Genomic DNA, 12,072 nt, shown 5'->3' with positions numbered 1-12,072 from the left:
CAGGGGGGGGTCCTGTATTGGGTGGAGATCTGTACAGCTGCCTTTGTTCTATAAGAACAGAAGGGAATCCTGTTCAACAAGCAGGTGGGGATGGAAGTGAGTGCCTTGTCCTTTCTCCAGCAGCCTCCTTTCATTTCCCCTCTGCACCTCCCTCAACTGGAGGCTCTACATTCACCCTGGACCACTTTATTATCACATTAAAAAATTATGCTTGTAGACGTAAACCAGATCTGTTTTGAAAGGCAATTCCCAGGTGTAATGAATGTGACTCTCATGTGCCTTACCTTTGCTACTAACAGAGACTCACCATTAGGCTGCAAATTTTATTCATGTTGATGTATGTGAATTTAGTTCATTTATTTAACTGCTAGAGTGTCCCATTGTATACACCACAGTTTCTTTATCTAGTCTATTTTTGATAGACATTTGGCTTGTTTACGGTTTGGAGTTAATAAGAACAGTGCTGCTGAAGAGCTCTTGTGAATGTCTTCTGGTACACATATGTGTGTTTTTCAGACTACAGGTTTAATATTGTTTCAGTGTTATGACAAGCATTTTAAAAATTGAAACAAACTAGGAAATATGAAAGAAAGTGCTACAAATCTTTAATAAGAGTCTTATTTGATATTAATTTTATGTTTTTACTTTGTAAAATCTAGTAAGGTATTATTTCCTGAAATGTTTGGTTCAGTTGTTTATACATACTCACATGAATGTAGATATATTGGATCATGATGTAAAATGAATTTCTTACTGTGTGTCTTGGGCAAAAAACACTTGAAAATCACTGATCTGGATATATAACAGGCTGGGTTGTAGGAGACCTGAACGTTCAATTTTACTGGCTAATACCACATTGTATTCAGTTTACACTTCTACCAGCAGTTATTCATCCACATCTTTGATAACACTTGTTATTGTCAGACTTGTATCTTTTGCCAATCTGGTGGGTGTGTAATGGTATCTTGTTGTGGTTTTAATTTGCATTTCCCTGATCTGAGTAGATCTCTTTTCATTCTCTGCAGCTGATCTGAACAACATTAAGTTCTCAGCTTACCGCACTGCCATGAAGCTACGCAGAGTTCAAAAGGCACTACGCTGTAAGTCTCCCATCACACTTCATTATGGCCTTCCCCCTCTGCCTCTTCCCTTCTTCATCTGTGGTCTGTTTCCCACTTTCATCCTACCTTGGGCAGGGTTGTTGATTGACTTGGTGGGAACTCTCCAAAGGCTGGGATATCCTGGCTGTTGACACCTGCTCTTCCAGGGCCCTTCTCTTCTCCCAAAGTCCCAGACTTGTTTCCAAATTAACCCACAGCTATCCTCTTCCTTGTCCCTTCTTCCCTGTCCAACATGGATAATCAAGCAATTGTTTTATGGCAGGAAGTATCCCAGATGATGGTTTGGAACCACTGAGGGCTTGTATTCTTTTTAAAAAAAATATGCTTTATTGGTTTTAGAGATAGGGGGGTGGAGGAGAGGAGGGGAGGGGAGGGAGGGTGAGCCAAAGGGGTTGCAACCCACAAGTTGAGAACCCCTGTATTAGAGAGAATAATTGATGAGCTTCCTCCTTCACACCCCCTACTGGGGATTGAGCCAGCAACTCGGCATGTGCCCTGACCAGGATTCAAACCTGCGACCTCTCAGTGCTTGGGATGATCCTCAACCGACTGAACCACACTGGCCAGTGTGGGGCATGCATTCTTTTTTCATTTTGGGGTTATTGAATGTAGTAGCAGATCTGTTGAAGCAGATGCCAGTGGTTAGAGGACAACATGGTTGCAGATATAATGTGCTTTCTGGCCTTTCTCAGAAAAACTGCTTATTCAATCTTCCTGGCACCTCTGGCTAGGCTGCTTCCAACATTGGGGGTAATTATAAAGTTCTCCTGAGGTATGTTACCCTTACCCAAGCACACTTGAGCCTTCATAACTGGTGACTAGGTTCTCAGGACAAAATCTATGGACAAATCTATTTACAGATAAAATATGTATAAAGACAGAGAAATTTAAAATGGATTTATCCAACAAAATACAAAATGGATTTGTAAATATGAGTTTATTCATATCATACCATCTTGAAACTGATGTCAAAGAACATATGGGTATAGAAACATTTTGGGTTAATTTAGGGGGGTTTGCTGCTTTCCCCTTCCTTCTAATGAGTGTCTTGGTAAAGAGCAAGCTGTGTCATTCTCACAAATGGTTTGTCTGGAAATTGAGTTAAATTTGGTGAAGCTGGTTGCCTTATCTCCTTATCTAGCCCCTGGGGTTCTTCTTTTAGCTATATTTTCTCCCCCTCTCCTTTCTTTCTCAGTGGACCTGGTCACTTTAACCACAGCTTTGGAGATCTTTAATGAGCATGATCTTCAGGCCAGTGAGCATGTGATGGATGTGGTGGAGGTCATTCACTGCCTGACTGCCTTATATGAACGGCTGGAGGAGGAAAGAGGCATCCTGGTCAACGTGCCACTCTGTGTGGACATGAGCCTCAATTGGCTCCTCAATGTTTTTGATAGGTAAGCACTGAAAATCCTGGCAGTCTCCAGGATGAAATTCAATGGGACATCTAGAGTGGACCTGGTGGGAAGGGGTTTCTCCCATGGTGGACTTGGACCCAACTCAGCTTGGGACATGGTTGGCACAGAGCCCTACTGAAGTCAACTCTGTGAGGGAAATGACTGCCAAGATGTTAACCCTTTACATATATTCATGTTCTCAGTCTCTTCTTTTAAACCTAGTGGTCGCAGTGGAAAGATGCGGGCATTGTCCTTTAAGACTGGCATTGCATGCCTGTGTGGCACAGAAGTGAAGGAAAAACTGGAGTGTGAGTACAACTCCAAATTCTAGAAGTGGAGTAGGGTGGAGGGAGAGGTGTGGCGGGAGGAGAGATGGTATAAGACAAGCAGAAGGTAGGTCTTATGACTTAGCATAGGACTACTCAGGCTACCTTGTGATACTTTCTGGGCCAGGCTGTTGCAAAGAACCTACAATAGCCAAAGACCAAGATGGGCCTAGGCCTATTTTTATTGCCAGTATCACTCCAGTGGGTCTGGTTTCTTCTAATCTGATGTAATTACTTTACCAGGATCTGAGTTAGCATCCTGGGGTACCCAGAGCCCGGACTTTATAGTTATATTTCTCTATAGTCTATAAGGCTTAGCCCTCTCTAGTCTGGAGCTCAAGCCATGTCACACATTCTACTGAAGACTTTCTATGTGGATTGCGTGGGCAGGGTGCAATAATCCCCATTATTGGGCAGTGCACAGTATGTAATTCTGTATTTTTTAACCTCTCTGGTGTATAGTACCTTTGTCTTCTCCTCCATCTTTCATCTTTTGTACAACATTTTTGTACTTTTCTATAGCAGCATCTTTAGTTGTCAAGTGCTTATGGTGTATTAACCACTGTACTAAATGTGGTGAGTGCTAGGTTCAATTAAACATGGTCCCTACTTCAAGTGGTTTACAGTCCAGAGGAGGAGACAAAGGTACATAGAAAGCAATTTTACAATGTTAATTAGACTAATCAGAATGGTAAAGGATATGTGCTATATTATGTCACAGAGGAGAAATGACAGCAGTCTGGGAAAACTTTACAAGGAAGGAAACCTTTCAGAGCATGTCCATAGCTGTATTACTTATTTCTCCCAACATTACTTTGAGTTGGTGGACAATGATTATTTATCTTCATTTTACAAGTAAGAAAACTTCAGTATAGTTTCATGACTTACCTAAGGTTGTGCAAGCTAGCCAGTAATGGATCCATTATGAAAATCCAGGCCCTTGTCTTCCATGTTTGTGTGTTTTCTAAGCCTTAGGTGAGGTATGAAGCAGACAGACAATAATATTTGGAGGAGGTTTTCTAAGGGGGTGGTGGAATAGGAGAGTTCCACAAGGGCAGATATAGTTCGTATTCAAGTATAAGTACCACAGTCTATTCCACAATCACTTAGAGATAATTCTTAAATGATCAAATGCTTTGAATTAGCTCCTCTTTTTAGATGATCCATGCCAGTGTTTCTTCCCAGTTGTGTGGATAATTGAGAGAATACTGGAATATCAGACTACATAAGCTAGGGAAGACTAGCTGTAACTCATGTTCAGGCACAACTGAGCCCCATACACCCTCATCTTGCTTCTTGAGAATCTGTTTTCCCAACAGTATTATATCTGTGTCTGGCACTGCTCTCACACAGCTTGCTCTCTGTCTTCATCTCTATACCCTCTCTTTCTGATGTACTCTCTCTTTTGCCTGTCTCACTTTTACTCTCTGAATTCAGAGAATGCTATTTTTAGAACTCGAGCTTCTAGGAGGTCAGGGATGGGCCTCTAGGTATTTCTGTCTTTTTCTGCTCTCTCCTTGCTCATTCTCTGGCCATTCCTGCATCGGGTTGGCCATGACTTATGGTGGGGCCAGCAGACCTCTTCAGCCAAGTAGCCAACTCAGGCAGCCAGTGTGACCAACGCCACCTTGGTGTCCTGCTTCATGAGGCCATTCAGGTGCCCCGTCAGCTGGGGGAAGTGGCAGCGTTTGGGGGCAGCAATGTGGAGCCCAGTGTCCGTAGCTGCTTCCGTTTTGTGAGTATGGAACTTGGGAGGGTAGAAGGGAGGGCTTATGAGGGGGGCGGTAGAAAGAAGGGAGGGAAGACTAAGAGCTAAGCTTTTGATCTGAACTACTCAGATATAAGGGAGTTTGTTGGGATGGAACAACAGGGCAGAGGGTTCTCTGGGCTTTTAGGGTCAGAGTCCTGCCAGTGAGGGTGTCAGCTCTACTAGAACAGGACAGAGGTAATCAGCTCTGGAGACTAGGCCAACCCAGGCCTTGCTAGTTATCCTGCTCCTCTGAGGGCTGCCATTCTAGGGACACTTTGGGGAGGGCTGCCATTCTAGGGACACTTTGGGGAGGGCTGCCATTCTAGGGACACTTTGGGCCTCAGTCATTGCCATTGGACTTCTTGTTTCTCTAGAGCACTGGGAAGCCAGTCATTGAAGCTTCACAGTTCTTGGAATGGGTCAACTTAGAGCCCCAATCCATGGTGTGGCTGGCTGTTCTGCATCGGGTCACCATTGCTGAGCAAGTGAAGCATCAGACCAAGTGCTCTATCTGTAGGCAGTGCCCCATCAAGGGCTTCAGGTAGGGAAAACAGTACCTGATGGAATGACAATAATTGTAAATAGGCCATGTTGCAAATAAATCATATATTAAAAATGTATTGCATAATTATATAATTACAGCTAATCTAGTGTACATTGGTATGTATTGTAATTCTATTGCACAACATTTAACATTTTAAAAAATCGGAAATATTTTCTTTTGTTTTAATTGTATTGTGAAATATTCCAGACCTACAAAAATGTACAGAGAAGCCAAAGGGCGTGGGTGAGGGAACAGCACAGAAAGGGAAGTAATTTGCTTGTGGTTTCCTAGGGAGCATTAAGTAGAACTCAGAAGCCCCAGCATCCTGACATAAGAACATCTATGTACCAAATGGTATGCTGGCAAATGGCTCACAACTGACTCTACAGAAAGCAAGAAAGGAACCTAATTTTTAGCATTTGCTAATTTCCATGATGTAAATACTCCCACTGTGGCCGATGTCTAGCTACCCACAGGAGGTTGGGAGAGATGCACAGTTGCACACTATTTATAGTATTTCCACCATGCAAATCCAATAGACATAAACAACCTCATGAGTTTTGAGTATTTATTAGTTCAGTTTTTAATGTCATTTACTTAATTGTGAGTTTATAGAATTTATTTTTTTAATAATGGCTGTATTTAACAACCAGCTTAGAAAATCCTTGAAATTGTAACAGTTGGCTCTTGTGAGCTGTTGTGAACCAGCTCCAGCATCCCACAGCGCTTACCCACCACCAAGCGTAAGGAATAAAAAATTATTGCAGTACATTTTAAGTTCTCCTGATTACATTCCCATTCCCCTTCCACAAAAATAGCCACGATCCTGAAAATGACTTTCATCATACAACACTCAGTTTTTTGACTTTTCAAAGCACTGATACATACCCCCTTTACAACCACCCAGTGTTTTTATAAGCAAATGAGGCAAAGAGGTAGAATGTGACTTGCCCAAGTTCACACAGCTGGTTAGTATAGATCTAGGACCAGATGTTGGCTCCTCTGACTTCTCAAAGTCTAGGCATTTCACCATTCTATATACTACCAGGCCTGGGCAGCTCAGCCAGGCTTTGGAACTGGATTTGAAGGGCTAGTCTACATTGGGTAATAATAGGGCTTATTATTTAAAAACAACTTTTGGGAATGATTTTTAGCTAACTTACCCAGGGCTGGTAGAATAAGTGGCCTCCATATGGGAAGAGTGACTTCTCCAATGTAGGTGGTGAGACTGGACTTTTTTTGGGTGATCCTTCTTTAGAAAGCTATTTGCTATTGTGAGCAATTTATACCTGCACCCCCCTTCCCTTTAAAAAGGATGGTGAGACAGTGCTATTTCCTACACTTCCTAGGAGTCTGAGCATGTAATTTGATGGAGACTTATGTTCTCTAGAATAAGGCTAGTCATTTAGTAAGGACTCCACTGCTATGTATAGGAGGTTGAGCATATTATGGCTCCATGCTCTACCCCCTCCTGATGTGTGTGTATTTGGATGTTAGGGGAATGGGGAGGTCACTATAGTCCACTAGATACTCTGCCCTACAACCTCTCATCTCCCCAAGGTACCGGAGTCTGAAACAATTTAACGTGGACATCTGCCAGACCTGCTTCTTGACAGGCAAGGCCAGCAAAGGCAACAAGCTGCACTACCCCATCATGGAGTATTACACCCCGGTATGGAGCCTCTGGGCCAAGCGGGAGGGGGAGACAGCTCTCAGATTCTGAGCCCTTGATCTACTTGGCCAAGCACTGACTAACTGTATTCTGCTCTCCTGTGGGGAACATTCTCCCAGCAGTTCTGATGATTCACCAGTTTGGGGGATTCAGGCCTCTATGTTCTTCCAGCAGAGCTTCTCCATCACCAGGGCCACAGCTGGGTATAGGAGCCCAGGACACTCTCAGCCATTTAAAAGGCACTGTTTTCCTGCAGAGAAAAGTTTCAGGAAAAATAGTGTAAGACAGTTCCAGGCAACAAGCTTCTGTTGCTCACTTTAGTTTTTCCTGCCTAGTTTCCTATATTGCTCCTGTCACCAGGTCTTCACCTGCTACTTTGTCATTGCTTCCATCTCTCTAGTTAATACCAAAGTTTGTCCTCAAATTAATTACTTAGTCTCTTGGGGGCAGGGGAGGTATGTTCTTTACCTGGGTCTCCAATTACACTTGGTTTTCATTGGGAGCTGTGCCCTTCATAGCCACCTGAGTCCACATTGGTCAACATCCTTGGACTCCAGCCACGCAATTTCTCCACTGTGCTCAGGATCCACAGCTCCAGACTTAGCTGCTTGAGCTGACTCTGCTCCCTCAACTCGTTTATTTCATTCCATTTCATAGATACTCCCAAAGTCCCAACCATATGTCTGGGCTGCTTATATTCCCCCACTGCTCTCTCCCACCATACCTCCCATTTTTCAACCTGTTTTCCTATAATCCATCTCTCCAAGCTATCATCTCTTCTCCAAATTTTGTTGGCACAGAAACATGTGCGACTCAGTGGGATAAGTAAATATTATAAAAGTTATGCATGGAAAACTGGCTCAAGATGGTATACTGATAATCCTCTACCTCCTGTTCATCTATGTCCCTAGAATTTTTGCAAATGATACTTTAAAATTAATGAATATATGTTCATTGTAAAAGATTCAAATTATATAGAGGTGTTTAAAGTATAAAATGAAAGTCCTTCTCTCTCCTCAGCCTGGTCCCCACCCCTATGGTCCAAATTCTCAGAGACAACCAGTGTTCATAGTTGGGCATGTGTCTTCCTAGATATTTTTCTAGGAGTGGGGTGTGGTAGGCATGAACAAGAGTGGAGGACCAGTCACGTTCCCTGCTCTAGGGGAGCAGCCACACCTACCCCATCATGTCCCAAAGCCTTTAAGGTAAGTCCTTTTCCCCTCTGTCCCCTCAGACCACATCCAGTGAGAATATGAGAGACTTTGCCACAACCTTAAAGAACAAATTCCGCTCAAAGCATTATTTCAGCAAACACCCTCAGCGAGGTTATCTGCCTGTGCAATCAGTGCTGGAGGCCGAGTACAGTGACACGTGAGTACCAGTGGCTGGTGGGAACTGTGGACAGCCTCACTGAGCCTGGGTTTAAGAATGGGAAGAGTGCCATGTGGGCTAGGGGAATGCTCCAGGGCAAACCCAACTAGTGACAGAGCAGTTCAACTTGTGCCTGACTAGGAATCCTGCCTAAGAACTAGACCCTGTAAATCCAGTCTCTGTATCCTGTTCCCATCATCTCTTTCCCATCTCACTAATTGGGGGAGGGGGTGAAGAAACAGGTTGCCCAGCTGCTCAGTCTTTGGTCCTCTGAGTCTTTGCTGCTTTCTTCTAGGCCGGCTTCTTCCCCAAGGTTGCCACATGCTGACACACACTCCCGCATTGAGCATTTCGCCAGCAGGTACCACCAGGTTTGGGGGACAGGGATTATAAGGAATCTCATGGGGAAGGGGTTTTCGGTTGGGGCAAAGAGAAAGGAGTCAGGGCCGGGGTGTGTGTGCACAGTGGGGTATGTGGCAACCAGCGAGTCCCAACACTTGGGTGTGGTTGGGACAGCCCCCAAAACTAATATTCTATTGTGGGATTAGAATGCTTGAGATGAAAGCAGGCCCCACATCCTGTTTTCCCTTCTGTTTCTCCTCTTTTTTTCCCAGGCTTGCTGAGATGGAAAATCAAAATTGCTCCTTCTTTAATGACAGCCTGTCCCCAGATGACAGCATGTGAGTTTTCACAGCTGCTCCTTTTCCAGGAATAGCTAGCTCTCTTTAAGATCCTTCTGCCACCATTTACTTGGGAAGGGTATATCCTCCAGGGGAGGGGGGATGGTGGTTAGGGTATTTGATACCCTAAGGAAGGAAGACTGCTTTCTGAGCACAGAGTTTAGAAAGAGAAGCAGTCTGCCCTCTATTAACTGAGCGGGGCGGGGGTGGGGGTGAATGATGAACTACCTCCCTGCCATCTGCCCAGATCCTTTTCTGTTGCACGATCCCATCCTTTTATCCCAGCTTTGAGAATGAAGACTGTTTTCATCTAACTTGGCAGAAATGAGCCATTACCTTATGCTCAGGATGCCGAAGGCCCAGATAGTGCCACAGCAACCCTGGGAGATACCAGGGACGTGACTGAAGTGTGGCCAGAGATACTCCCTGGCGCTATAGCCCCAAGAACAGGCCCTGCATCTCTAGGGAGGTACCTGGCTTGCTCAGAGGGCCTAGGAGCTGCTAACTACATGGATCAATCTGGCAATGACTGGGACTAAGGCAGCCAGTGATCCTTCTGGGGATGGGGAAGTGAAGGGAAGGTGGGGTAGAAGAATAGCACAAACAGGGAATCATTTCCCATAGGGCTTTAAGAATCCACAAGCCCCAGCATACTGGAAACACTCTGTCCTAATATATACCAATCATGACCTCTGCCACCTTTGAATACTTCCTTTCCTCATAAACCTAAATACATAGTCTTTTCCTTTTCTACATGACTTAGAATGGAATCCTTCAGCATGCATTTCCAGAGGCCTGAACTGGGAGCTGAGAACTCATGCCCTGAGCTGTTTCAGTGCCCAGCCATCTCCTTTCCTCTCCCCACACCCATGCAGAGACGAGGATCAGTACCTGTTGCGGCACTCCAGCCCCATTACAGACCGGGAGACAGGCTTCGGACAGCAGGTTCCATGCAGCATGGCCACAGAAAGCAAGGGGGAGCTAGAGAAGGTCCTGGCCCACTTAGAGGATGAGAACCGGTGGGTGTGGCTATGACACAGATCTATGTGGATTCTAGAGTCAGGCAGCTTGCAAGTCCTGGCACTTCTACATCCTACCTATATGACCTCAAACAAGTTATATTCTGTGACCTTCCATTTCCTCATCTGTAAAATGGGACTATTGGTAATAGTACCTCCCTCCTAGGGGCACTTGGGAAGATCAAATGATCAGGCATATAATGTGTTAGCCAGTGCCTAGTTTAGAGTAAGTATTCAATAAGTGCAAGCTAGTCTAGTAATTATTTTAACCCTTTGTACACCATAAGCATCTATAGACGCAAATGAGATAAAAGCATCTTTGGATGCGTGGCAGTTAACTGTTTTACCCCTTTAACTCAACCCAAATATTTTCAAGTACCCACTAGATGCAAGCAGAAAGAATACAAACACAGAGAGTATACATGTCTCTGCCCTCAGGGAATTTTCAGGGTTGGATTGGAAAGAGATACCTAGCACTAAGTTAAAGTAATAAAAGAAGAGAAAAGTGACACTGCATAGCACATTTGAGGACTGGAAGAGCGAAGGTGAAGAAGATGACAGGAATGGCCTTAACTCCATAAAGTATTTATGGCAGCAGGGGCCAGAGGATGGTCCAAGCCACTTTGGGGGCATGCAGTAGAATCCATAGAACAGTGCTTCTCAAACAATAGTGAGCATACAAGTCATTTAGAGAGCTCGGTAAGGTGCAGATTTTGATTTACAGGTTTGGGTAGGGGCCTTAGTTCCTCCGTTTCTAACCAGCTCCCAGGTGTGCCCATGTCACTGGTCCACAGACTGTACTTGTAGTAGCAAGTCCTTAGAACAGGGCCAGTCTGCAAGGTGTTTGTTACTGGTTCAAAACAAGATAAATATAGAAATAGAGAGTAAGTTTTTAGAAATGCTTATTGACATTGCCATGACATCTCAGCACATACTTAGTGGATTTATGTTCATTGAATAGGGGATAGATCACTTTGTTGTTGAACTTGTGTGGCAAATCATGTGTGGTGTGAGCTGTGTACTAGCCATGCACATTCAGACCACATATTGGTCCACAGTGGATTGAAAAATCCCCCTGGTGTTTCACTATGGATAGTTATTTTTTGTTTAATTTTTTTTCAATTACAGTTGACAAAATATTATATTAGTTTCAGGTGTATGACATAGTGATTAGATATTCATGTAACTTACAAAATTATCACCCCATAAGTCTTCACTATGGATAGTTTGAGAAGCACTGCATAAGAGCAGCAGTTAGTAGGCCCTGGGAAACAATGGGGAGAAAATAATTCTGTTGCCAAAAAAAAGTAATGTCCCCAAAGCAGATGATCTCTTTGGAATCTGTGTTCTTGATGACTCAACATGGGTGTTCAAAGTAGGTCAAAGAGTAGGGTAGTTGACAAAAGAGGGAAGATGGGTGATATTTTGTTTATGTTATGTCTTCTAAATATCTAAAAACGCAGAAGGTGAGTCAGTGGCTATAATGCCTCATTTTTTGCAGGCTGTATTTCTGCCTGATTTTTAAGGTTAGACTCAATCACCTAAGTAGCACATTAAAGCCCTGAGATTTGTTATATGAAATAATAGCTCTCTCTGCTCTGAGGCCCAAGGATGGCAGAATAAATGGCATATGTGCTGGAAAGGAAGGGGATATAGCCATTCAAGCAAGAACACGGCTGGGGTGGTGGTGGGGATGGGAGAGCCAAAGTATTGCTCACACCCAGATATGAGGGATCATTTGGGACCAGGATAGTCAAGAACTCATTAGGGCCATAGATCTTGGCTTCTTTGTCCGTGGCAGGATTCTCCAGGGAGAGCTGAGGCGCCTGAAGTGGCAGCATGAGGAGGCTGCTGAGGCACCCACCCTGGCTGAGGGCTCTGCTGAGGTGGCACAGGACCACCGCAATGAGGAGCTTCTGGCTGAGGCACGGATCCTTCGGCAGCACAAGAGCCGCCTGGAGACACGTATGCAGATCCTTGAAGACCACAACAAGCAGCTAGAGTCCCAGCTGCAGCGCTTAAGGGAACTGCTCCTGCAGGTGAGGCTGAAGTCAGGGGAAGGGCCAGTGTGACCCCTTCAGGGGGTAGATATGGGTAGCAGTGGAGTAGATATGTGACAACAGGGAGGAAAGAAAGGACTCCTTGGCCATGGCTGTTAGATGGCCTTCTAAAGAGAAATGGACTGGAAATTG

The 12,072-nt window shown here is 44.4% G+C and overlaps 1 protein-coding gene across 2 annotated transcripts in view; it reads left to right on the top strand.

The window, feature by feature from the left end:
* Positions 1-12,072, top strand: part of DRP2 (dystrophin related protein 2) — a 36,014-nt gene that overhangs the window by 18,276 nt on the left and 5,666 nt on the right. For both annotated transcript variants that reach the window (XM_015564310.1, XM_015564311.1), the window contains exons 10-20: positions 1,026-1,100; positions 2,317-2,518; positions 2,741-2,826; positions 4,422-4,579; positions 4,969-5,135; positions 6,699-6,810; positions 8,045-8,181; positions 8,477-8,542; positions 8,796-8,861; positions 9,737-9,880; positions 11,682-11,919. In XM_015564310.1, coding sequence (XP_015419796.1) covers positions 1,026-1,100; positions 2,317-2,518; positions 2,741-2,826; positions 4,422-4,579; positions 4,969-5,135; positions 6,699-6,810; positions 8,045-8,181; positions 8,477-8,542; positions 8,796-8,861; positions 9,737-9,880; positions 11,682-11,919 — 1,451 coding nt within the window. The remainder of the gene's footprint in view (positions 1-1,025; positions 1,101-2,316; positions 2,519-2,740; positions 2,827-4,421; positions 4,580-4,968; positions 5,136-6,698; positions 6,811-8,044; positions 8,182-8,476; positions 8,543-8,795; positions 8,862-9,736; positions 9,881-11,681; positions 11,920-12,072) is intronic.

The sequence above is a fragment of the Myotis davidii genome, unplaced genomic scaffold, assembly GCF_000327345.1.
Source record: "Myotis davidii unplaced genomic scaffold, ASM32734v1 scaffold1241, whole genome shotgun sequence".
Classification (NCBI taxonomy): domain Eukaryota; kingdom Metazoa; phylum Chordata; class Mammalia; order Chiroptera; family Vespertilionidae; genus Myotis; species Myotis davidii.
Note: the sequence above shows the minus strand (reverse complement) of the source record. Positions and strands in the feature narration are given on the sequence as shown.